This window comes from Xiphophorus couchianus, chromosome 14, assembly GCF_001444195.1.
Source record: "Xiphophorus couchianus chromosome 14, X_couchianus-1.0, whole genome shotgun sequence".
In the NCBI taxonomy this organism is placed as follows: Eukaryota; Metazoa; Chordata; class Actinopteri; order Cyprinodontiformes; family Poeciliidae; genus Xiphophorus; species Xiphophorus couchianus.
Window position 1 is genome coordinate 12,669,759 of NC_040241.1, and position 27,673 is coordinate 12,697,431.

Here is a 27,673-nt window from a genome sequence, read left to right on the forward strand (position 1 = left end):
ATTTGCCCCCCCCCCCCCCCCCAAAATTTTCTATTTGCAAAATGCCAGTATAATGAGAAAGAGAATTTTTAAGGCAATTTTTATTACGGTTTTTAAAGTCAAGAGTTTAAATACACTTAATTTGGGTTTGGTACCATTGCCCTTAAACTATGTGACTTAAATGCATATTATATATTTATTTCACAGGTGAACATCTTGTTTAAAAAAATGAGGGAGTATGATCAAAAGCAGCGTTTATTCTTTAAATATTTGATTCTTTTTTTTTTAAATATATCTCTAAGCTCAAGTGTTTCATTTGTTGTCAGAACTCAGAAATTCTAACTTTGGAGTTGGAAAATGCATTGAATGCACGCGGAGCGTCAACAATAGTACTCTGTGGTGGGAGTGTGTTTATTTTTACAACTCACTTGCAAGATTGCATCTACATTCAGTGTTACACGTAGCACCTGCAACTCTACTGAGTAAGTTGAAAGTGGTGTTTGCACGTGGAAAATACAACTTGAATCGATGTTGGTTAGATGTAGAAACGGCGGCCTCTTCATATATAAATGTAACGCAGCAACTTTGTGTGTCTGAAATGTAAAACAGTTTAGCAGCGTGTCAGGAAACTGAAACAGCACAAGAGATGAGTAGAGTGTGTTGACAGAAAATATTACGGTACGGAGTTGTGGTACATGTCACATCTTGATGCAGTGAAAGGACGTGGCTGGAAACACCCGAGCATTTCCACATGCGATCACACCCCGACAATGTCTCCATGCCAACCGTGTGTTTTTAATATACAAAGTTTTCTCATTTCCGAACACTTTTGAATGCTTCAGCGTTCACGTTGGGTGATTCCAGGCTATTTATAGGCGTGATTTACTCTGGGTCAGAGAGGATCTGAGGAAAATGTTACAGGAGAAAAAAGTAAGTAGCATAATAAGTGTTGCTATCAAAACCAAATATTACTCAGAGTGGGACTTCTTTCCTACAGCACAAATAGTGCTAAAATAAACGTCACCTTATAAGTAATATAAAATTTTAAGTTAATGGAACAAAAGAGTTATATCTTTGAATGTGGAGGTGTTTTATATCGTGATCGCTTCTTTCATAGACGTGTCTCTAGAAACCCATCTGAATCCATCCCAGGGACACAACTGCAACCAATTACATCACGGTAATAATAGTGCATTGGACCGAGAGGTAAAGGAAGTTAAGAGTTTAAAAATTAGCGACTTCCACCTGTAGATAATTTCCTGTCGTGTGATTCTACCCTAACCACTGGCACACTATGCAGGAGACACCAAACATTTGCTATATCAGTGAGAGCAGAGATTTGCAGCTGATTTTTAAAGATACCTTACGTGTGTCTTGCTTCAAAATAAAATACCAAACATCTATCATGCCACAGCTCTGCAGCAGTTGAGAGGGGGAAAAAAAAAAAGTTTGAGTCACGGTGAAAGGAATATTTGCAGGTAAATCTCCTCAGCTGGGTCAACATGTTCTGTCACGCTCTTCTTTCAGGAAAGAGAAAGTCCGATTTAAGGCTGTATTTAACATTTGGAAGGAGTTACCGTTCTAATAAGGACCTCATTAATAACTAAACCTTTGAGATAAGGGTGGCATGAAAGCAAAGAGCCAGTCTGATCTTTTAAGCTTTGTGTGTTGTCGGGATTCCAGCTCTGACATGTTGCATCAAGACAAACGACCCGGTCCCACAATCAAACCTGTAATTTTCACCAGCTGTAATAATCGCTCTCCAGATGCTGAGCTGGAAATACAAAGAGGAGGCTGGACGGTTTATCCCTCGATCCCTCAGAGGGAGAAAGCCGGCTCAACAAAGGAAACGGCACCATTTATAATACACAGCACTGCCTGATTTAGCAAATACATTAAACATAGCAAAAAAAACAAAAAAGAAAAAATAGTCAAATAGGAGACTTTAAGTGTGCAACAGTAACACTTTGGGTCAAAGCTGAACAGGACGTTCCCACAAAAGGCAAGAATGTGAGTTTGCTGAAACTGTCACCATGAAGGCTTTTTAATCATTCAACAATTTAGACAATCTCAAAACCACAGAAGCAGAAAATACAGACAATAGAGGTACTGTGTAAGATATTACTGTAACAAAGGAAGACCATTAAACAAGAAATTACTCGTAAATTGTGCTTTGCCTGCTGTTTGATTGTGAAAACAGAGCTCTGCCTGCATCGTTGTTCTCCACACACCAGCGGCTTTAAATTAATCTATCTGAAAGTCAAACTGAAACATTAAAACAAGATCAGCTCCATTAGACAGTCTTCCACCACAGAAAAAAAACATATTTTAAGAGTTAACCATATGCAACCAACAACATTCGTACTGTAATAGAAAATACTACTCAAAGGGAAGTTTCAGGAATGTATTGTTTTTTTGTTTTGTTTTTCTTAAACTCCAACATGGCTAAAAATATAGTTACATGACACGTAAATATTGAACTATACAAAAAAATATTAACGTGTCACTCTCTAAAAATTACAATACTAAATGTTAACAACAAAAGTTGTAATCTTGAAGAAATGCACAGTCCCAGTGAGAGGTTTGCACTCGCAACGGGCGTGAATGCCAAAACGAATTATGTTTTTACGGATCAATTTGAAGCGTTCAGTATTCCAAGGTACGATAATCGTGGAACAATCACTCCAATGAATTTAAAGTTGTGGATTTTTCCTTTTCCACAAATAAACAGCATATTAATAATGGACACCTCCACTACATGCTTGGAGATAATCCATGCTTTATATTTCACTACTACTCTTATATATTCAGGCCGTTTTGTGTAATTTTGATTTTCAATGGGCTACAATTTCAAGCTTGTGACAGCGTAAATGAAACTGCTTCAAAGTTCATTCAAATAAATGATCAAAAACTCCCAAATTGTTGTAATCCATGCACGCGTGTGAGCATTTGTGAAGTTCTTACCATAACCACATCTGTCACCGTGAGATTTGTTTCAAAGAAAGAGAACGACATCTTTACATGCAGCTCATAGTTTAACATATCAGACATCAGTGCCTCGGGCTTAAAAAGTGCAGTAGTGTGTGTGTGGGTGTGTGTGTGTGAGGGTGGGGTTGTTCCCTTCAGACAATCGTGGCCTTGTACAGATCTGACTGGCAGTCTTTGCCCTCCGACGGGTTTCGGCCGTTCTGAGGCATCTGGGCGTTCCTCATTTTGGTCTGGCACTGCCGCAGCTCGGCGACGTAGCCCTGAAAGCTCAGGCTGAGCTCCGAGTCGTCGCCCTGGGACGCTTTGACGTTTCGGGCTTCTTCTAGGTGGACCCCCTCCACATCCATCACCTCCTGCGCAGCATCTGCTCTGTCAGCGGGTGATTTGGTGCCGTGGGGTGTTTCTTTTCTTCTCTCTGTGCACAGGAGAAAAATATAATGAGGATGAGTTTTTTTATTTTTTTGAAAGGGCGAAATATCTGAGTCTTTGAGGATCACCAGAGAATAAAAACTTCCAAAAAGTTGAAAACAACGTATTTTGAGAGAACACTGCTCAAAGCTAGAACTTAAAAGGGGGTGCTGGTCTACAGGGTTGATTCTTCTATAACAGCTACCACTGCTGCATTTACAGTTTTCCTCACAGTGGCGGACACTTGGTTTGTCGCAATACGCTATAAAACAGAAGAATTAAGAGTTTGTTCATAGCTACATCTTTTATTAAAGGAATCAGCTTGATTGAAATGTCCAATTTCTGGGTTGAGAAAATGAATGGACAAGATTTGTCTGGAAAACTTAGAATAATAATCTAACATGGCTGCTCTGCATCTAAACTAAAGAGAAGCTGCAGCTTTGCTGATGTTGAACTCATTGTTACACACAGTACCATGCAGCCTCCTTTAGTAAAAATGACCCTACCCTATTTCAAGTACTAAATGCTAACAGTAGCTAGCCTTCCCCTTGACTGCTTTTCCAAATGAATCGAAGCAGTAGTTGTACTAATAGCACAGTTTGTTCAAACAGCCTATTATCACTGAGTCATGCACATCTAACAACTAGGAAGCACAAACCATAATACAAATAAATATTTAAAGCCGCAGTGAAGACAAAACTGAATAAAAATATAAATGTAGTGTGAATTTGAAATCTAGTACAATCCAGTAAATGAAATCCAGATGTGTGTAATCTAATCTAATCTAATCGACATGGCAGCGTCATGGGTTCCTTCAGCCGTGACAGAGAAGCTTGTGCTAATAGGAAAATGGAAAATGCTTTATTTAAAAACAAACAAAAAAAACAGTTACAGGTTGCAAAAAGCTCCAGACTATTGCTGAAGTTCATCTTCAAGGCTACAGTGTAATGGTTTAGATCATATTCATCTGTCAGAATGACCTAGTTAAAGTCCGGATTGAAAACAATTGAGAATCTCTGGCATGATTTGAAAACTGATGTTCGGGAAGACGGGAAGAGCTGCCAAATGAATGTCTGTCTCCATCAAAACTGGTAGAAACGCCTCAAAACACCTGATGCTGTAATTGCAGCTAATGCTGGATCTGCACTGTACAGATTTTCACTTGTTAAAACTTTTGAACAGTGTGAGTTAATCTCCATCCATGTCACCACCATGAGCTACTTCTTGCAGGTATATTACATAAAGTACAATAACATTTATAGATATAATGTGAATAAATGTAAAAGATTATTGTTTTATTAAGCTCTGAAATGAAGAGCAAAGGTAAATTTAGGAAAATGTTTTTAAAAGGCCCAGTCATACTTTGAGCTCATTCCCTCTGAGTCATGTTTCGTAACTTCAGATCGGATAAGAGGAATCTCTTCATTTCTGTTTTTTTTTTCTTTCTTCCTGTCTTCTTGGCTTTAATCATCACTTCACTTTGATACTTTTATGTTTCTTTGTTATCTCGTTGCGCAATCGGCCGCTTTCACGACACGGCTGACGGCACAAGTACTTCTGCTCCGACTTGCTTAAACTGGGAGAGAACTGAATGAAGACGAGCACAGCGAAAGACCCGATGACTCACTGCTTTGATGTCATATAGCATGTTTGTAATCGGCGTTTTTATGTCCAATTCACCCGACTGACCTCATAAAAATGAAAGATAATGATAAAGAAAACATCCTCCTACATTGAGCTACCTCCCCCTTCTCCAGGTGGAGCCTAAAGTCTTGTGATGAGCGATAAAACCTTCCACAGTGTGGCCCCACAGACTCTAAACACGGGGCAGCAGGGCTCAAACCGAGCACTTCACCACAGAACTGCAGGCTGTGATTCATTCATGCTCTGTGCGGCTGTAAACAAATTCTGCGAGCTGACCTCCACTTCCCCTTTCTGAAAAACACCGACATGAAGCGACGTGGATGAGACACTTTCCTGAACGTCCAGGAGAATTCCAGAAGTTGTGAAAGAACATGAATTGTTTCGGCTGAGCTGGATTTTGGGGACAAGTAAAAGTTCTCAGCTTCCTTTTTAACGTGACATTCACGTCAGTGGGTTCTTCCACAGCGAGCGAAGCATCGGCGGCGGCGCGCAGAGCTGCTGGGTGACACGTGTGATGGAGTGGAGTGCATACAACGCCATAAATTATTGATGCCGAGAAGGAAGGCAAACAAAAAACAGATGGTGGTTCTCACATCCGTTGCCGTTTAAAAAAAAATTAAAAATGCAGCTCAGGATATAATCTGAACTAAGTTCTGATGGTTTTCTTGTAAAATATTAGTGGGAAAAAAATGGTTTCTAGCAATAATTTCAGCTAAGCAACAAGCAGTTTTGGAAGCGGTTTATGCAGATTATAATTTCGGTTTTTTGGGGTCTAAACTCCAGAATAGTCAGCAATCAAATTTTAAAAAAAAATATATATATATGATAACTTGAAGATTTATTCAAGTATTAGTGGGGGAGTATGTGTATATTTGGGTAATTATACCATTCATGTCAATGATCAGCAAATGTAATTTTGCCACCGGGCTGTAAATGTTTAAATAAACTTTCAAAATAATTGATTATTCTGGATGATAGACTGGAGAACAACCAGCGAACCAATAGATTTACAATCTATGCTTTTGGTGTTACTTCCTGTCTCTTTCAGCCACAAATGGCATTCTGTGGTGAAGCCCTCCTGTAGTTGCAGTGCTTGTTTTGAGTTAGGAGAGTTGAGACAACATGGAGGATTCTTGTTTATCTTACTCCTGTCCGCATAGTGACACCTCCCTCTGTGTTGTTCTGCTCTGTGCAACAAAACGTCATCATCTGGCATGGTTTAAATTTAAGTTTTCTATACTTTAGCCGTCAAACCCTGCAGTCGGACATGTTAAAATAACAGGGGTTTCAACACAGCCGGTGCCTCCTGCCCTCATGGCAGCAGCAGGGTTGGAACAGACCCAGGAACAGTCTGCACCGAGGCCCGCTGCCAGAGATCTGTGCCTCCTACTGTCAGATGGATAATGAGGCTGGCCCGGGGTCAGCGCCTGTCGGCTCTGAGGTCTGTCGCCGGGGACAACGGGAGGAAGACCATGAAAGAGCCTGAGGAAAACTGGAGGCATGCTGCGCCTCGAAGCCCACTGTTGAAACAAACAAGACCTGGCTTTGGAAAGCAGTCAGAAGGAAGCCTTAAATCTAAGTGATGCGCCAAATCATGACTCAATTATAGAAATGTGCCAAATTTTCCTTTGACTGGTTCCGACTAGGGTAGCCGAGGCCAGCTGCTACTACCACCTCCAATTATCAACAACATGTATGTACGCTTAGTAATTTAGTAATAGCTTTTTAGATTGTGCTGCTCTAGCTTGACCTGCTTTTCACACAAACCAATGTTAGTTTGGATAGTTTTTTTGTTCTATGAGGTATAATCTTCACTTTATAAATGATTCATTTTAATTAATTCAGATTTTTGCTGTCTGATGTCAAAATATGTTTGATTTTAAATTGAAAAAAGACAGAAAAGGGGGATGAGTGCACAAATATTTTTTCAGACCAACGTAAGATGAGTGAAAAATGTGATTAATGTACACAAATGTGTTAATATACAGACCAAATAACTTTTGCTTCACCTAGTTTCAAAATTGCATTTAATTTTACTAAGGAAACTTACAAACTAATAAATACTCATTTATAAGTCCCAGCCTGTAAGGCAAACAGATTATTATTCATTTGAAGTTCAGGCTTTTTAAGGTTATTTCTTGTAAGCTGAAGGTTGCTCAATGAAGGCTACTTTAAATTGCAACTTTGGTTTCCTTTTTTTTATTGGAATAAAGTTCATGCTGAAAACATTTTAATAAATAACTAAAATAAAACTTTTTGAGAAAAAACATATATAATTTAATAGATTTTTTAAAGTAAAGTAAACCAAAAAAACTCTACTTCAAACAGGTTATTATTATTAAGGTTTTGTTTTTAACTCAACAAACATGATTCACTTTTCAAGTTTAATAAAAATCCTTTAAGGGTTAGCACCCTACGCTTTGATGAGTAAATGGGGATAATCTTGTTATTTCTACATGCTCTACTGAATTAATAACTTTACAGCAGTTGGTGTGTATGTGTTATGTGGCTTAAACACAATTGTAAAAGTAAGCAAAAGGATGAATGGTTAATCTGCGCCGATGATAAACGACAGATTAGTGGCCTAAGATCCAAAAATATAGACGTCTGAGTGGATCTGTACTCTATGAAGGACTTTAGACTATGTAATGTCGCCCCCTTGTGGACGTTCATTCGACCAACAGAGCAGCTCCAGCTCTCTGGATTGGGACCAGATCCCCCTCAGAGTTTAATTTTAACTGTTCAATGAGGGATAATTTGCACCTTGCAGGCCAAGTTAATGCGATCAAACCGCATGCCAGGCTGGAAACACTTAGGATGCCTTTGCACTGTAGGCCCCATTGCTTTTTGTTTCACTGCAGCAGAAACTGCTGCCCAGGTTGAAGCTTTTTAATAATTACACACGCTCTCGGCATGGCGCCGAAGAACACTTTTATCCATCTCCGCTGTACTTCTGTCAAGTGTTTCATCATATGTGTGGAAGTGATGGGCACTTCCGCGAGAACAGCAGAGGGCGTCAGTAATGCACAAATTAAGCAGGAACTGATGCATAGGAAAATGTTCGGTTCCCCTCTCTGGATGCATTCAGAATAAGTCTTTATTTTTAAACATACTGCGAAGCCCGACCGGCACGACTTGCCACCTGAATACAAATGCAACAACTCCATAAAGTCTACAAAAAGTGGGAAAAAGCAGAGGCGTGTTAAACTTGTTGCTATTCCACGTTTTCCAGCAGCGAGGTGGCTTCACTGAATCATAGCCGTGTTTCTATTTTGGCTGGTGGGAAAGAAAAAAAAGAGAGAGGGAGAGGAGATGGATGAGAAGCAGTAGTGACAGTATCTATCTGTAGCGCAGTCAATCCGAGGATAAGGTTACCATGGCTCCCGGTGGTGGGAAGAATCGGTCTGATGCGCTCAGCGACCAGAGGAGACTGTGCCATCCTTCCTCGTCATCTTTTTTTTGTTTAGATCTCATGAAGAGACGCTGATCTCAACTGGATGTCTGTACACATTTACTGTTGAAGCAGCCTTCGATATAATCAACCGTTTCACTGTAAAAACTCTAAAACAAGCATGAAGTAATGCAAGGAAAAGACAACAAAACCCCGTGCCCCTTCTTGATCTCAACACACAAACCAGCAAGCAGTGAAGCAGAATGTTGACAAAAAGACAAACTCCACCGATCCAGAATATCAAAGTACAATGGAGCCCAAAAGTATTCATAGTCCTGGAGCTTTTTCATATTTTATCACCTTAAAACTGGAAACTTCCATATAGTCTGGAGGGTTTATGTGGTAGGTCAACACAAAGGAAGGTCACTTGGTTTTCAAAATGTTTAGCAAGTAAAATATTACAGCTGTGGGGTGCATTTATAGTTGCTTTGGAGATTCTTAATAGATTTCATGTCTGGACTTTGACTAGGCCATTCCGACACATAAATATGCTTTGATCTAAACTCCATTCCTCGAGGGTCAGAGTCCAGCTGCATTTAGACACCTCTGCTTCGACATACCTATATTTCATCATTAGGTCAATTGTAGGGCTCTGTAGAAGACGACTGCATGCTGAGGAGGTAATTCAGCCTCTGGGTTCAGGTGTGCTGACTCAGGGACAGATCTAAAAGTTGCAAGAGGCCAGCCTTTGTGGACTACAGCTTGGCCACCCCTGATCTAAACCATTTCATTGCAGCTCCAGCTGCAGGTTGAACCTCCGTCTCAAATTCTTTGCACCCTCTAACAAGTTTTCTTCCAGTGATTTATCAACTCTGAGCAGATTTACTTCAGTCTCTGCTGGAGGAAAGCATGATGCTGCCACCACCATGACCATGAGGATGATGGGTCAAGTCTAGCCTGCTCTTACAAACTTTATTTTCCTGCATGGTTTGTCGGTCACTGGTATATAGAGAACTTCCCAACAGCATGATGACCACGTTTTGCAGTGGGTGTGGTGTTTTTTTTAATCACATATAATGTTTTGCATGGAACCAACAAGCTCAATTTTCATCCCACCAGGGCAGAGCACCTTCTTCCTCTGTGTGGCTTGTGGAAACCTTTTGCTTTTCTTTCTTCTTGCCATGTTTCCAGAAAGGCCAGATTTGTGGATTGTGATAGTTGCCCCATCAAGAGATTATCCCTCCTCAGCTGTGGATCTCTGAAGTTTATTCAGAGTTACCAGAACTGTCTGATTAATGCTTTCCTTGTCAGCTTAGGTGGGTTGCCATGTCTTGGACGATTTGCCAAATTTTTCTCAAGGCGTGGGATCTTGTTTCACAATCTAACTCTGCTTTAAACGCGTCTCCACAACTTCCTCCTTGACCTGCTGTGTTCCTTGGTCTTTATGATGCTGCTTGTTCACCAATGTTCTCTGAAAAACCTCTCAGAACAGTTGGATTAGTAAAATATACAGGTAGACTCTTCTTACAAAATAGATAACTTCTACAGGCTGTTGTTGGGTATCAGAATAAAGGGGTTGGACTCAAATGCCGATCACAATTTAAGGTTTTGGTTTGAAAAAAATATGAAAACCACACATTATTTTCCTTCCTTTATGTTGATCTATCACATAAAATCACTCTAAAACACGGCACAATGCAAAAGAGGATTATGAACACTTTTGAGAAGCGCTGTTAAGCCACACACAACACAGCAGCGATCCCAACGAAAAATAAATATTACCACACAACGAGAAAGCAGATCAAGCAAACAAAAGACGGAACAAACAGGCCACAGTGAACAATCTGAGCAAAAATCACACCGCTCAAGCGATGCCGGCGCTCAACGGGTGCGCGCAGGGAAAGTACACAAAAGAGTGGGAGCTAATGAGGAGAACGGCACAAGATGAAAATGAGACAGAGCTAAAGGGGAAAACTGGAAAAGGCATGCGGAGGCGGAGAGAGGAGGCGGCAGCGGGGGCTGCTGGGAGAGAAAACTGATCTCACAAACGTGTAAAAAGACAGGACGAGAGTGATTTCCAATTCTGACATTTATTAGATCTATTCAGTCACAGGTACAGAGTTTATTGGCAGTGATTATCTACAACAGGCACCTAGAGAAGGAAGTGAGCGAGCCAGATAAGGAATGATGGGCACTTCAACAATGTCACTGACTGATGACTATTTTCCTACTGCTCAGATCGCTGCAACATGAGCCGACAAAGTTTGGTGACTCACTGCTTTTAAGGAGATGTAAAGAAAAGAAATTTTAGAAAAAGAAAAAAAAACTCTGATGGTGACATTGTTGAGTTGCTCTTAACTAGAAGTGGTGGGATGGAGAGGAACACAGCATTTGTTTGTAACGGCTGTTCAGGATTTGCAGTTTCATGGCTCCGGATTACTATCGCAGCTAATATCACCACTTTCAGTTGTTCAGCTGGTCTCAACTCTACTCTTCAGTACAACATTGATTGTGCAACAAATACTGATCAAGAAAACCTGTATGTATTTCTTTTTTTGTTTGTTTGTTTTAATAAATCCTAAGACCTGTAAACAAATCACATTTGCATGCACCCAAAACTATAAAACAAAGTGGAAATATATCCAGCTGGGGAAATCCCAGTCACATGTTCAACCCCAAAAGTTTGCAGCACTGGACTTTTTCAGGTAAACGTCACTCACGGGAGAAAATATACACATCACTATTTACAGGAGTGTTATAAGGATCACACACACACTCACACACACACACACACACTCACAGACGTTGAGTTAAACAGATCAGGCAAATTGAGGGAGTCAACATCAATTTGTCATTAAAGTGCGTCAGTCGGTATAGAAGGAGTTTTGCCATAACAGCGGTACTATTGTGACCGCACTATTACACACACATGCAAGTAAAGTTGTATTCAAAGTAATATCAGTCCAACTTCATGAACCAAATGAATCACTGCTTTTAGTTAAATAAATGTTTTCTACATAGAAAATAAGGCTACGCGTAGTAGAGTAACAGGAAAACCATCAGATGAATCAGTCATGACATGCATGCTGCTGATTCTGTGTAACTGAATCATTAATTTAAAGAGAGTTTTCATACAATAGCAGCGTGGAGTTCAATCAGTGAGGACAGTCACTCAGTGAACAAACGGGAGTCAAATAGGAGGTTTTTATTTAAGAACAAAGGCTGAAAATGTTGCAAATAGAAGAAAAAATTATGTCATAAAGTTGACTGGAGAGGAGGAAACATTTAAAGAAGAGGCGAAATGGTATGCTGCAAAGCTGCTTAGCTTCAGCAGAGCGACATGAAAACTGAAAAACTACCATTTAAAATGATTAAATAATAGCCACAATTTTTCAGCCACTGCTACATCCAGATTGATAAAAGAAGATATAAAGTTGCTTGTGAATACTGAGACAATTACAGGTGGCGATGTGAGGCAAAGCTGTAGACAAAAGGTTCCTGAAAAGTCCCAACATTGAAAAAAAGACTTTTAACTAAACCCTAAACTAGCCAAAAGAGAAATGATGCAACATTTTATGGGTTGATCAAACCAAGATCATCCTTTCATGTTTTGGGGAACTTGACCCCAAAGAGCTGAATTCAAGCCACAACAGACCAAGTCTACCACAAACTACAGATCATGGATCGGTTTGGATATGTCAGAACACTTGGAGAGTTCATGTTGCGTTATGCTGAGGAGGAAATACGATGACAATTGGTGGCCTTGTTGTTTCTTGCTGAAACAACAGGAAAGGTTTGGCATTGGTCTTGGTTTCGGACCAATGCCATTAACATTTATTAGCAGCCAGCCCAAACCCAGAACTTTAAAACTTATGAGGTGACATCAAGCATGCTGTTTCTGAGACTTCACCAATAAAAGCAAATGAGACTTTAGTGGGGGCTAGAAAATTTGGCCAGATGTGCAAGAAGAAAGTTTGACTCTATGTGAAACATATTTGAACACTAGATATAAAACTAAAATTAGTTTGGTGGTTCAAGCTGCATCCGCAATCATTTTCAATTTCTACGGTCGATCCTTGATTTTGTGAAGTTCTATTTTATTTAAATATTCTTTTTCTCCACTTTCCGTAGAGTGAGAACAGATTTATTAATGAATTATTATTTATTATTCATCCTGTAATTTGTACTATAATATAAAGGGTTCATGATTCATTAAACTAAACACACTGTTATTAATTTGAACACAACTGCACACGCCTACACACACACAGACACACTCACACAGTACTGGTTTATTACTGGTTTGTAGAAATACCTGAACTGGACTTTCCCTCTCCACCTGTTTCTTGGGACGGGGGGCAGGGTGTCGGTGGGGTGAAGTTGGCCTCAGGGAGGCTGCTCTCCAGGGACGGGAAGGATGGAGGCGAAGGGGGTAAGAGAGTACTGTTGGGGCTGCTGATGTCACCCTCACCCACGAGGGTCAGGTCGGCGTGGGCGTCCTCTTCCACTGTGCGGAGGCTCGGTCGGGAGTCAGGGGGCCGGGGAATGGGGGAGAGGTGGGTGCCGAACGTAGAGTGGCGGGGGGGAGGCAGCAGGCACCGCCTGGACGCTGAGTGTCCGTTGGCGCTGGAGCTGAGGGAGGAGTCCAGGCTCTCCGAGCGCAGAGCGGCCGTGAGGGACCCGCGGGGCGGCACGCCGTTCTCTCGGCTCGGCTTCAGGGAGGCCGGGGTGGAACAGGCCAGGTCGGAGGAGGCGGAGCAGGAGGAGGTGGGTGGAGTCAGGCGGAGGAAGTCTGGAAGCACCAGGTCTTCTTTTTTCAGAAGCCCACGCTGGTCGTTGGCTCGGGTGCTCTGGGCTCGACTTAGCAGCTCAAAGAATTCTAGAAAAACAACAAATTTTCCTTCATTTTGGCTTTTCAAACGGATCAGAGACGTTAGTTGGTCTGTAAAAGCGCCGTAGCCACCTCCCATCAGACACAGATCCTTATCAGTTAGTCCAGACGCAAAAGCAAAGCACAGAAGTTCACCAAAAGTTAAAATAACAGAAAAGAGAAATCAAGAAAAAGGGGGGCATTTACCTTCAGCTTCATCTATATTTATCTTTTTCTGTTTTCTCTTTTCCTCTGGGAGTGCTGAGGCTGGTCCAGCCGCTCTCACAGAAATGTCCTTTGGTGCTGACCTCTCATCTCCCTGCAGATGCAACAATAACAATGCACTCTGTTAGGGGATGGAGCCGTGGGGTGGGTTTGGGTTGGGTGGGGAAGGTGCGGTCGCAAGAGGGAAGCTAAGCACGAGCTGCTAAGCACTTTACTGAGCAGAGTCCTGATTTACTCAAGCCCCGTTCAATAGTAGAGCTCATCCATCTGTTGGCTTCGTGTCTTTGCTGATCTAAACGTTGTTTTGTTTTTTTTCCATTTGTGCTTTTTTATCGTTGACGCAGTTCTTTAAAGCAGGGAAAATGTGAATGAGTGCATCAGCAATAGATTGATTAAGAGTGGAGAATAAAAGAAAACACTGAGAGATCAGCATCAAGTGAATGTTAATAAAGACAAATTTGAGAAACCCTGTAGTAATGATGAACATGGCAGAAGCAGCACAGCAATGGAAGAGGACAAAACGACACCACCATAGAACCCGCTTCACTCGACATGTATAAAGGTAAAATGTGTCTCTAGTACTCACTGCAGCAGAAAAACTCCTGGGTGGAGGGTGGCCTTTTAGGGAGGAAGACTTGGATTTTTCTATTTGACAAACATGGAGAGAAGACATTAAAATGTATCAGTATGAAAAGAGGCAGAAGAAGTGGACACTTGAGACAGATCTTATTCTGTAAAACCGAACCGTGCCTCGATTGGACTTCTTAACGTTTTGTCTCAGTGGAGGAAAATGATTTTCAGAATGTTTTGCATTTGCATTAAGAGGATGAAAAATCTGCTGTGATGAGAACTCCAGCAGCACTTGAAGTGCTAAGAAATAACTTTATTAGTAGAGCAAAACACAGTTTGTGTTTAGATTTAAAAAAACACTACAGAGAACAACAAAACTTCAAATGAACCAATACCACAATCACACATAAACAGGCTGACCAATCAGCATTCAAATGGATGGTCTGATTGAACCAAATAGGCTCTCGGCTGAACCACTTCAACTTAAAGGGAGGAATCAGATTAAAAAGCTAAAAGCAGCTTAGTCACAGGGTACCCAAGAGCATGGAGATAAGGCAAAATAACAAATAGAAATCTCTTGAACTCTTAAAAAAATGTAGTTCCATACTAACATAAAAATCATCAACTAATTTAGTAATCAATTAATTGTTAACTGGAGTCTCTATACTCTAAAAGGGCCATTTGCTGAAAAAGCAACATGCTCAGAGCAGTAATTAAACCAAAACTTTACAAACAATATAAAACTTTTGCATTTAAGATAAAAAAAAAACTGTCTATATAGTAAAACAACATAGTTTTAGCTTTACCTGGTTCAAATTCTGTAAAAAAATAAAAATAAAAAAATACTCCTATTAAGAGCTGTCCAATTATTAATTGGTTAAAAAAAAGAAACAACACATTGCACTGCCATGCATGGTACTAATGGTCAGAAGTAATGAGTATATTTTTTAGCCACATTTGTATCTTTTGCTACAAGTTTAGACAATAAAATGTTTATTTTCTTATTTAGAAAAGAGATTATTTGTTTATTTGCATTTTTAATGTATTTCTAATACTGCGTACAAAATGCTTCTAAAACTGATTAATCATCAAAATAATCAATAGAAGAAGAATTGTGAGTTACAGCCCTACTTTAATTGTTTGACACCAGAGGTGACACAAAGTTTTGTACATTATTTCTCATCAAATAGTTTTATCTCATTAAATAATCAAATTAAAACATAAATACAACATAGAATCACTCACAAAACTCATTGAAAGGTACTTCCTCAAGCATGCCTGTGGGAAATACACTCTTCAAATAAAATATCCAAAATCTTTCTCTTTTTCCTAATAAAATTAATATCGCCCCCTAAACAGGTAAGCCATGTGAAGAGAACATGAATCAGAAAGCAGCAAAGAGCCCCAAGGTTACTTTGGAGGAGCTGCAGAGATCCACGGCTCAGGTGGGAGACAAATATTTGTTGTGCACTCCACTAATCCAGCCCTTATGGAAGAGTGGCAAGCAGAAAGTCATTGTTAGAAAAAACACTATAAAAGAACCTTTATGATTCGATCAATGAAGATATTCTGCTCAAAAGAGATTTTTTTCCTGTCTAACATACAAAATGCTCTGTGTGGCAGAAAACTAACAACTAACCCCAACCCTGACAATGCCATTGAAACATTCTAGTTGCAACATCATACTGCGGGGTACTTTCTTCTGTGAATTTACGTCGCATTTTTCAATAAGGTGATTTCAACACAAATACTACAAGCAAATTTTTCCTTCCTTTTTTTTTTTTTTTTTTTTTTTAACCAAAAAAACACATTTCGAAACGGATGTGAATACCTTTGCAAGGCACTGTTGGGTGCACAAAACGGGACAATTTGAAAAATCAATTTAAAAGCATCGGACTATTTAGAGGTATTTTAAGGGGGAAATAGTGTCAGGTGACTCACCTTTCCCTGAACATGGGTCTGCCCGCTCCAGCACAACACGCAGGCCGTCCAGACTCGATATGGGGGCCCCCAAATCCAGCGGCTCCGTCTCTCCGCTCTAATACCAAATACAGCGTGTTAGCTTCTTCACCTGTTGCTCGGTAAATACCTCACAGAATGTGGCTGATATTCGTCTGTGATTTATTTATAAGCCCTCTTTCAGCTTTGGTCTACTGCATAAATGTAGTTATGCCTGGAAGCCCACAGGACTAAAATAAACCTGACAGGGGTTAATGAGTGGGCCAAAGAGTCGGCATGTTTGAGGGGTGTCGTCATTCTTAATTGTAGCCCTGCTGCTCCATCTTCACATGCTGGGCTGAGTCAGAGCTCTAACCACCATGTAGAAATGGAAAAGGATGTGGTCGTCTCCCTCCCCTCCTGACCATAATACTCCACCCTTATTGCACAGGCTGCTGTGTCTCAAAGCATTAAAGCATTGTCGAGAACTCACTATTTTGGCCACAAGATCACTGAGATTCAGGCCGTATTTGGCCACCACGGGACGGAGGACCTCTGTGACTGGTTTCGTGGGCTTGGCTTTAAGACCCACGGAGCGGTTAATCGGCACCAGGTCCAACCTAAAAGCAAACACACGGCGAGAGTTACGGAGGACGCAGCCGAAGCAGAAAGGACACAGAAATTAAGTGAAAGTTTTATACCGAAACAAAGTACGCTTCTCCAGTCTTAGGTCTCGTGAGCAGAGAGTCATGCAGTCTTGATCCAAAACTAAAGGCTAGAGGAAGGAAATGCAAGACATCCTGTTGGATTAGATTCTGTTTATATTTGTCTAACCAGATTAGAAAAGGCTTATCTATCTTAATAAGTTAAAGAAAATCTTTCCTAACCTTCTCTCCTCCCACGAGGAACAGATCCACAGCAGCAATGTTGACGCAGATGTTGCGACACAGATCTTGGAGGACTTCTCTAATGGAAGCGCCGGGCCGCAGGGTGATGGAGGAGCAGGAGCCGTCGGGCAGCAGCACGCTGCAGTGCCTGGACGAGCGCTCCCACGCACCGACTGAGTGGCGATTGTCAGACTGAGGACGCGGGATTCATAAAACCAGACGATTTAACGCTCACCTTTGTTTATATTGCTCAAGAAAAACAGTGTGTGGGCTTAAACAAATTGGAAAAAAAGATACAATTCTTGCCTATTACGATTAAATCGTGGTATTTTGGGCTCTGTGTTTCCATGGCGATCTGACCAGAGAGAACTTACCTCCATTTTGGCGGCAGAGACAGAATTGGGGATCTCCAGACTGGCGCTTGACGACAGGGAGCCCTGGGACTCTCTCCGACCGTTACTCCCCCAGAAGTCTGCAAGACAACAGAGGAGGATGAGCTTAATGAAGAAAACCCCTTCAGGTTTTAACAGTGGTTCACCACCAAAAAAATGGCAGGATAATTCAAAAGGTTATTGGTTTTGTTTTGAATTTCAGAGGTTTGCATATACTAAGACAACTTTAAACAATTTTTAAATTTCAATTGACGAGATCATAGTTTTATATGCTTCTGATACAGTATTGATGTATTTTAGGGAATTTTCCTTTTGCGCCATTTTGGAAAAATGAAAAATGAAAAATAAAAAACTGAAAAAAGGAAGAGAAGTATCAATGTTAATATCTGTTCAAAGAATTATGGTCAAATTATGTTGGTTTATAGCAACATTATGTTTAAATAAAAAAGGATGAACATTGCAAGCCTTCCCAAATGTTAAGTACAGGGTTGGCAGCATTATGTTATGGTTGTTTTGTTGCAAACACAGGTAAAAGTAAAAAAAATTTTAAAAATCTGCTAAATGTACGAAATAATTCTGCCAAATATTAAGAAAATGTAAGATATGTTCTTTATCTGAAGAAAGTTGAACAAAATCTGTAAAAAATTCTCTTGAATTATTCTGAAATGTAGAAAACAGAAATACATTTTGTGAACCTTCCACTGTACATAAAGGTACTATATTAACTATAATTTAGAAAAGCTGCATTTTTTTGACTTTTTGTTGGTAAATCAGATAAAGCACCAATAAAAACTGTTAACGCTGTAATTGTAGTTTTAAGATCAAGTGGTATGAATACTTTTGCTGAGTCTGCAGCAAAAGAACATTTAGCCTCAGCTAAATAATTAAAAATGTTAAGGGTTTCAGCAATCAGAGCACAACGGTCACGAATTCTCACCCAGATTAATGTCTCCAATGTCTTTCTTCTTTGGTCCCTTCCCAAAGCTCCTGTTGCGAGACCAGGAGAAGAAGATGCCACGCTTCTTATCTGCGCTCTCGTCCTTGGTGTCTTCATTTAATGATTTCCCTGATCTCTGCTTCCTGATGTCCTGTGTGTGGAAAAAACAAAAATCACATATTACCCTTGACTCTGGACATGCGCAAACGATGGCAAAAATGACACTTGCACTTATAGAGTCCGAGTTAAAAAAAATAAAAAATTGCTACCTTTTTGGGAGTGGAGAGGGTGGAGCGGTCAGAGCTGGCGCTGTGTTTGGAGGGCGCGGGGCTACAGGGGATCTGGTAGGGGTCCGGCAGCGGCTGACCGTTCTCCTCAGCGTGCAGACACTCCAGGTAGAGGGAGGACTTCAGGAAACGCGAGTAGCTGTCAAACTTCATCAGGTTAAAGATCTAAGGACACACGAAGAACAGAGTGAAATTGAACATTTGGAGTCTAATAATATCCTGAGTCTGAAGACAAAAAGAACAAAGAAGAAAGGCAGTCCCAGTAATGACATGCAGTTCCAGCTGATGTTATGACAGCAGTCTTAACCGTTCACATGTAATCATGCTAATCTACTAGCTGGAAATACACAGATCTTTGACTGCATGTCTATGGCTCCCTGTCTGCATAATGTGTGTTGGATTCTCTGTGGGTGTATGCCAGTTTGTGTTTATCTCTCTGGTAAAGCCTCTGAGCCTTTCTGTAAACAAACCCAGATGGCCACCAAAAAAAAAGAGAAAAAAAAAACTCAATATGCTTCCACAAAGCGAATTGAGGCTAGATGAGAGCAAACCCCCGAAAGCTGACTCCTTCAAACAACACGGCCGACATTAAACACGCAGCGGTTCTAGTACCTGTAGCTGCTGGGTCTTGAACATTTCAGGCTGAGGTGAGGTGAGGACGTCGTCTGCCAGCTGGGCCTGGCTGTCGATGTTCACCGGCATGGTGGCCTTGCTGGACAGGAAGCTGTTGTAGATCTCCCCCGCTCTCTGGGACAGCTGCAGGCAGCAGAGCTAGTGAGGTTAGCTGCTGCTTCACACGGTCGTATTTAAATATTGGTGACAAAACCTAGCAAAGTCCAAGAAACCACTTTTTGCTCAACTTCTCTAACAGTGAACTTAGGAGATTTATTACCATATTCCTGCACTATTGTAGGTCCAGATTTTTAGTTTTTAAACAGCAAGTTCTTTTTCTGTATTTGGATAATTTTTAAAATATCATTTACTACTTATATTTATCTACTAAGTTCAGGCTCTAAATAAAACTTTTTAAAATATCCACTCAAAACACACGATGGACAGACAGACAAATGGGAAATGAAGATGTAGGAATGTAAAAATGATCTGAAAATACAATTTCTTTTCCATAGCGCTATGTTTATTTAACTTTTTTAGCTTTCCCTTTTTGAATAGCGGCTAAGTGTAAAGTCTTTGTGTCTCATCATATTTACAATGAAACAGGAAATCTTGGAGTACCTACTAGAAGCTCACTGATGAACTTCAAAAAGTGGAATAGGGCAGAAGAAATTAACAGGATTAATTAGATTACTGAAATCATTGTCAACCGATTTAGTAATTGATTAATTGTTAAATGTAGTATTCAGACTCAGGCAATTTACTGAAAGAAACCCCAACATATTCAGAGTAGTAATTAAGTGAAAACTGTACAAAAAAATATAAATCTCCTGTCCTGTAACTTCTATAAAAGATCTTTGTCAGTGGTGCCAATAAGTTTGGAGGGCTCTGTGTGTCGCATCAAATATCACCCCTACAATAAGCAGCATCTGGTTTCATCTGTAGCTGCTCTTACCTGCTTTTTGTCTGTTGCAGGGACATGACTGAAGTATTCACAGGCCTGCCAGAACAAGATATTCTCCTCACTGAACTCTTTCTTGAGAAATTCCTGTGGAGGCAAACCAGAGGTTTTATATAATCGGACGCAGCCGATTGTTTTCTTGTCTTACCCAGAGCTGTTGCTGTTGAGACCATTAGTGAGGGCAGAAATTACTGGGTGCAACGTATGAAGACTGGTGTATTGTAAGTGTGGGCGCAGGATGGTGTGGGCGAGAGAAGCTGATCAGTGTGGAGGGAGGTGGATCTCTGAAGCTAGCACTTATTGCCGAGCTTTCTGAAGGTGTTATGGGCTACGTTCAATGAAACATCTTTAGTGTGGGAGGACAGAGTACAGTATAACAAAGGTGGCTCTGGTTAAAAGGATGACTTCTGATCAACTATTCTGAACTGGAACCATTTGCAAATTCCAGCACACAATGCATGACTATGTAGACATGTACTGTACATTGTTGGCTCTGACTGGCTAAATTCAGAAGTCAACTCAAATTTCTTCATGAAGTACTGAACATGACATTTAGCAAATGCAAACCTCCAAGGTATAAATTCATAACTCGCCAATTCCTCCAAGGAATCATACAAGCCACAATGGTTGAATCATTATTGTCACAATTCTGAACAATCTTTCTCCACAAAGAGCAACGAATCAACTGAACCAATAAAATGTTTTCTCATACTGTTTTCAGTCAGAGAAACTTTATATCAACTTACCGAGAAATAACGCACACCCACGGGGTCCTGGAGAAGCCGCTCAAAGCAGGTGGACCAGCCGGCCACCCGTTGATCTGTGGATCCCCGATGGCCGCCGGCCCCTGGAAGACTGCCATTGCTGGTCAGGCTGCTATGACTGCAGCATCCCTGCAACTGGATTCCACTGTAGTCTGCAAGAAGCAAAATATAACGGGAAAGAGGAAACCCAAAAATGTTATTTACTTAAAACCCTTGAGTGTTATTGATTACACACAGTCAAGGAAATAAAAAAAGAATAGTCATTTTTTCCATGACTATTAGATAGAGCATACAGCTCCATGCACAAACCTCCGCGCCCTTGGTGAAGATGTGTTAAAAGCATTTAAATAACATCTTTTTTACAGTGGCGTAAAACCCCACTGAATATTTAAGAAAATCCAACCTTGAATTTGAGCACATTTATTCATTAAGTAAAGAAATACTAGTTCTGGAAACAGTTTTTGATTAAATCAGCCACAGCTACTTCTATAAACAAAATTAGGTCTGCATGATATTAAGAACTTAACTCTCCAGTATTATTGCAGAGTATTGGGATAACAATACTAATAATATGTAATCCACAATTTTCTGACTTCTTCCTATCAAAATGCCCAGAAATCATATAGACCAGAATTTACATAAATGCCACTTATATGAACACTCTATCCAAGCAGTCCCGTCTATGATATTGTACACATATATATTTAGATGGAAGTTGAAATTTGATATATGAGCAACTTTAAAATAAATGCAACTGAAATCATTTGATTTTTGTAGATCGGAATAGTAATTTTCTAAGATTTCCTTTTTTTTTCCCAGGTTGCAATGTTGTGTTTAGTTTGGAGTCACAGCTTGGATCTGGGAATTATGCCACACAGGTATGAAACACATTTAATTGTGAGTCTGGGGAGCAGTGTGGTTTGCTAATTGTTGGGGTGCTACTATCAGCAATACAAGAAGAAAACAACATACTTCTTTCACTTTCCCTCGCCATGATTACAATTTTCAAGGGGCGTTATTTCCGACCAGAACTCAGAAAATCTGACATTTGAGTATAAATAGAATTCACCATAAACATGACCTGACAAAGAGCACCATAACGCTAAAAAAAGGGAAAGACAAAAAATGTGCCATTCAAGTAAGACAGATATGTTGGGAAATAGTAACCATGTTAATAATTAAAAAGTTTTAAACAACTAGAACAAATGAGGCTGAATGATGACCATTACATTCTATAAAAAAGATGGTAAGGGAAATAATAATAAAAAAAACTTCCAAAGCTGATCGCAGGAAAAAGTAGCATCTTAAGGTCACCAAGACTCCATAGCAACTACAACTACATATTTTAAGCCGTTTCTACACAGCTCTAGGAGTTGTGGCAATAATTGTGGAGGGTGCTAAATGTCCAACCCTTTCCTGACTGTTTCTATTGCTTCTATAGTTTCATATACAACAACAGACTAAAACTATATAAGTACTTAAACCACCACTTCATTATAAGCAAAGATTTCTTCAAAATTACACACTGAGGTTTGCAGTTGCTGTCCTGCTCGTCAATTTCATAGCACAGAACAGAAATTTTAGAGTGGACTAATAAAAAATATAAAGTAAAAGAAACAGCAGATGTTGCTATAGGGATGGCGAATCAAAAGGAGAGCATCATAAAAGGAGCAGAAAGTGGGGTGGGGGTTGTGGCTGATTACAGGGACACAAGGAGCAAGAGTGGGCAACTATTTAGCAACTGGTGGGCGACTAAAGTAGCACCTTAGCCTGAGCAGTACCTGCTATCATGACGGCAGATGGCCACTTGAGAGCTGTGGGCAGACCAAACAAGGGGTGCTCAGTGAAAACAAAAAGGTCACAGCGGAGATGGTTACAGATGCACAGTCGTTCTCATTCTGAGCAGTTAACTGGTCGCCATGGACAACAGGAATTAGGTTTATGCCTGGTCTCAAAAACACACTTGTTTGTTGCTTTTTTTTTTTTAAGGTGCAGCTATGCATGCCTTCATGCTGCTAATACGCAAGCATGAGTGGGAAAGATTTACAAACAGGTGCAGTTCAGTTTCACCTTGTGAAATAATTTTTCTTTTAAAAAACACCATAAATAGTAGCCGAGATCAGAGAGTATGACTAAAGCCTCAGTGCGACCTTTTAAACCCACTCTTGAGTGTGAGTTCCTTTGACTAGGTAGGAGTGTTTTTAAAACTACATACAGAAACTTGGTGTGGGTTTATTTATTTCAACACCATAAAACCATCTGTTAGATTGTGTTACTGAGAGCGGCTGTTTAAGTATAGCTGACAAGCCATTTGCTCAAGTTTACAAAACAGACTGAAATCTTTTTTATTGCAGTTTCAGCAAAGTTTTTTACAGTATTAACCCCATACATGTAGAAAGATGTCATTACACTGTGAGTTTAGAGCTTAGGTGAATAAATCCCAGGAGCAGTAAAAACTAACAGGTAATCACTCAGTAAACCATTGTTTTGACTGATTTTAGCCATTTAAACCAAACTCAAACTGATGTATTTGATTCAAGTTTCAGTGTCAGGAAGGTGTCTAAAATAAAATCATAAAAAGGAAAAGTATGCCAGAAGCTACTAAAAAGGAAAATGTTTTTTATAACATCTCTAGTATTCACATTCTCTTGAATATTCACTCTGAGACTTCTTATTGGAACGCTAGCTTGAGTAACTGCCTATATAATGTACAAAAGCTAGGTGTGCCATTTTTATGTGCTTGTAATGTAAATTATTTAAGAATTCTCATGGTACACAGACGAGAAAAATAGTGTTCAATAGTGTTCTTCTATCTTAAAGAAATCAAAACTGGCCAAAATTGTTACCGGCAGGTCAGCTTCCATCAGCGTAATTTTGTGTAACAACAGGGACGTTGATTAGCTTTCAAAAACAGAAGAAAGCTGAACAACATTGGGCTACATTGGCATTGATCGGTTATTTACATCAATTAGATTGACTGTGTGGAGCATTGAGTAAAACAGAGCTGCCCCAACGCACTGCTAGCCAGCTGGCTGAAAGAAAGTGAGTATGAGTTCCTTATACTTACTACAAAGACAAATTTTGCAGATTGGAAAAATCTACAGTCCCAATATGTGAAAACTGAATGGGTCCAGGACATTTCCCTTATCGATGTAACTCTACTGTTAATCTACAGCTACAAAGCTACAAGATGATTCACAATCTGTTGTTTAAACGTGTCATGCAATTTTTTGTGTAATAACTGATACTGTGGTATTTCTACTCAAGGTTACTATGGTGTGAGAATCTCAGACTGTCCCACGCCTCACTCCATAGATATCAATATTTCAAGTTTATGTTTGTTTTGAATAGCTAAAATTTATGAACACATCAAAGCAGCTGTTAGCGTTCCACTTCTCAGAGTATTTCTTCATTTGTCTTCCTTCTTGCTGAGATATCACATCTGTCTACATTAAGTAAAGAAACTAATCTTGGCAACTTTAGAGAGAATCTCTTCAGAGAATCCAAACTATTGCTTTAATGCAACACGATCAAAGCTGTGGGATCTTCCTTACAACTCTTAAGGAGCCAGCTTTAAAGAGTCTGAGCCACATCAGCAGTAACAAAAGGAGCCCAGCTGGACTCTTTGCTGCAGACTTGAGAGTGCTGCCAAAAGTGCTATAAAAAGCGACGACCAGATAGCATGGGCGCTAACCCGACAGGAACCCCAAACACCCTCAACAAACATCCTTTGTTAATGAGGCATACTGCCTGCAATGAACACACCATCCCCAGAGAGGGACTTTTATTAGGCCATTTTTTATCATTTTATACTTTGCAAATGAACAAAACACAGAATCCTGGTGAAGCTGCAAGAGTTTTACTGTGTTAGTAAAAAAGGATAGATTAAATGAGAGCTTAGGATTTACATTGGATTAATTTTTACATAGAAAAAATAAGTTGTACTCACCACCATCTGAAGAAGCTGCAGACTGAAAGAGAACAAAGAGAGACATGAATGAGAGGCTGCCCTCATGACCCACAGTGCAAAGAGAAGAGACTGAAGTCTGATCTGCTGGTAGAGTTTCCTCTGGCATCACAACCAGCTGCTTTGAGGTGTGTGTTTCCCTGGTTTGCTTTCTTGAAGTGTGAGTCTGCACCTTCCACCAGCCCGCTCGTATGTTCGTGGGTTGACTTTTGGCATCTATGACACACATATACACACACACACCCACACACACTCAGTACCCACCCTTTCTCTCCCCTCCTTGGAGCGCATTCCTCCTCAAAGCAGCCACAACGACAAGGACTCATCAAGGCTGTCTACTTGAGAGGCCATCAGTGGCTGCAATGGCCCTCTTTTTACTTGCTAATGCAGGGAGTGAGTGACCGTTTCCCTGAGCAATCGCACAAGGTAGCCATGGCAGCCAAATGTTGAATCCTCCATAATTACTTGCATAACTGTTTCGAAAACCAGCATCCACACAGTCATTTTTGTTCTTTTCCTTTAGTGTAGAAGTTTATCTAGTTCCTCTTTCTGGGTCCTTCGGCGTTGTATAACTGTAAACTGAAGTCGTTTTCACACGTCAGTGGAGGTGTTATTCCTACATCAGAAAGTATTCCAGCAAAAAGGCTTGCTGCAAAAATCACACCTTCACACATTTGCAGACCGTCAAGAATTGGGGATTAGGCTTCCGAGCTGTCAGTAATAAGCATTTCTGCATTGACGTTAAAATCAAACGTTTGTAGATACTTGTAATGTGTGAGAGAGGGCAAAAGCATGACGCCGCAGCACTTCATCATGAATGTTGCAACATGAATTTGCTCTGATAAAAATCTTTCTGCTACCAGTTAACAACACTTTAAAGAAAATAAACTCTGGTTTTACAATATTCTAAAAACAAAGGACAATTTTAACAGTATACTCACTTATGTAATTTTTTTGTGTGTGTAAAGCAAGCTGAGGAACATTCTAAGCCCAAACTGTCAAGCTGTTTTCACCATTATATTTAAATGCTGGGAAGAATATCCTGGGACTCGGTTCAAGAACGCTCGCAAAGGATTGGTGCGTTGGAGGACACAATCTGAAACGGAGAGACTATTTGCAGTGGGGTATTTTCTGATCTGCCTCTTCAAAGTGAGAATATGCAAAGCTGAGAAAATGCATAAACAAGGTTTTTCTTTCATAGGCTTTATGTGGAACACAGATATTTAGCCTTTAAATAATTTTTAAGAGCTGGGATGTTAAAAAAAGAAGTAAAGCGAAAGCTGTCGGAGAGCTAATTTGACAACTAAATACTAAAATGATTTCACGTGAACTTCTGTGTAGGCCCAATTGGCCTTCTGAAAGCACACAGAGGGGATGACGTTCGGTTCTATTCCAGGACTGGCCACATGTAAAATCTCAATCAGACACAAACCACCAAACCACTAATTGCGTGTCACAGCCTCTTTTACAACCGTGCTGCAGAATCCACCCTTACAATCGTCAACACCCAAAAACCGCTTCTTCTGTGGTGGCTAAGCATGTGTTCAATAATCACAGGAGGGGAGGACCAACATGAAGAACACCCCGAAACAGAAGAGAGAAGCAGAAAGAGGAGAGAGAGAGAGAAAAAGAAAGAGAGAGAACACCCACTACATCTGTTTGTCCCTCTGGGTCTAAAAATGGCAAAACCGCAAGCTCTGAATCCACACGGGCAGAGTTCACTCTGGAGAACAGGGCAGACATCTTGTCACACAGAGTGACGTCAACTTTGGTTTTGGCCGAGCAAAAGGTCCACAGGTTAAACGCTGAAATTATGAGGTGGTGTTTTAGCAGTTAGAAATGCCTCAAGGGTCAAGGGCCTATAACAGAAAATGTATGGCTGACAAATATGATAAATACCTACTTTGTGCAAGAGCAGAGGTTGCTCAGAGAAGAGTGGGAGAGTTCCAGTTAATCACGCCGTTCTGACACATGGAGTTGATGCAATGTCTCATTGTTGTAGCTGTACTCATGCCAGAGACATAAAACAAGTCTAAAGATCGAACAGCTGACAATGAATAAAGTTTAGCTTCTATGGAAACTTGGCTGTGCTAGCTATTTGATTAGCGTTGGCTTAGCTTTACCCCCTTCAGCATGAGAAAATGCTTCATTTTTCCTGAGAATTGATTTAAAAGTTAAAAGGAGAAAATAATATATACCAGGATTTCTTTAGTATGCGAAAAGTAAACCAATCCTTTTGTGAAAATAAGTTATGTGTTGTTTATTTTACAAAGATATCCTAATTGGTATCATCCTATTTTATCAGTGCTGATTGGTGACTTTCACTGATTTTACTGACCAGTGAAAGCATTACACCTAAGTGCTACCACATCAGGCTGACACCAACACTGTTTGGTGTGAATGTGGAAACTGAAAAAAACCTTAATGTTAACTACGAGAAATTGCAGAGATTTAAAAATCTATGTAAATTGTTACTAAGTTTTGGGAGACATGATAAATGTCTTCAATTTAGGCTGAGAGAGAGCAATACTTTCAGAAGATAACAGGCAGGGTGACCAAAGTAAAGTTATTCTGTTTCAGTATTTGGAGCTTTCAACCTTTTGTCTCTTATAAAATATGACATATTTGGTACTGTTGGCAGTCAATGATATACATTTTTTGAAAGGATACTCAGACTGTTGTTTTGACAATGCTAGGAGTGCCAAATGCTAACAGAACTATTTATAATAGGATATTTGTTGTCATTTTAAAGAACAGATGTTTAATTTCTTGTCCTAGGTTTTTAAATCAAGAAAAATAAAACTTTAGAGAAGAGATGATAGATACATTTTCTTCTATGAGATGTTCATATTT

The 27,673-nt window shown here is 40.1% G+C and overlaps 1 protein-coding gene across 4 annotated transcripts in view; it reads right to left on the reverse strand.

Moving 5' to 3' along the window:
* Nucleotides 1–1,990: 1,990 nt before the first annotated feature.
* The window catches only part of LOC114157392 (regulator of G-protein signaling 12-like), a 48,332-nt gene continuing 22,649 nt past the window's right edge, over nt 1,991–27,673 (reverse strand). For all 4 annotated transcript variants that reach the window (XM_028038321.1, XM_028038320.1, XM_028038323.1 and 1 more), the window contains 15 exons: nt 24,803–24,824; nt 20,836–21,005; nt 20,084–20,176; nt 19,129–19,272; nt 18,499–18,681; nt 18,230–18,380; nt 17,275–17,372; nt 16,901–17,092; nt 16,715–16,788; nt 16,507–16,633; nt 16,017–16,113; nt 14,092–14,150; nt 13,488–13,599; nt 12,726–13,289; nt 1,991–3,382 (listed from right to left, as the gene is read on the reverse strand). In XM_028038321.1, coding sequence (XP_027894122.1) covers nt 3,102–3,382; nt 12,726–13,289; nt 13,488–13,599; nt 14,092–14,150; nt 16,017–16,113; nt 16,507–16,633; nt 16,715–16,788; nt 16,901–17,092; nt 17,275–17,372; nt 18,230–18,380; nt 18,499–18,681; nt 19,129–19,272; nt 20,084–20,176; nt 20,836–21,005; nt 24,803–24,824 — 2,367 coding nt within the window. In that variant the 3' untranslated portion in view covers nt 1,991–3,101. The remainder of the gene's footprint in view (nt 3,383–12,725; nt 13,290–13,487; nt 13,600–14,091; nt 14,151–16,016; nt 16,114–16,506; nt 16,634–16,714; nt 16,789–16,900; nt 17,093–17,274; nt 17,373–18,229; nt 18,381–18,498; nt 18,682–19,128; nt 19,273–20,083; nt 20,177–20,835; nt 21,006–24,802; nt 24,825–27,673) is intronic.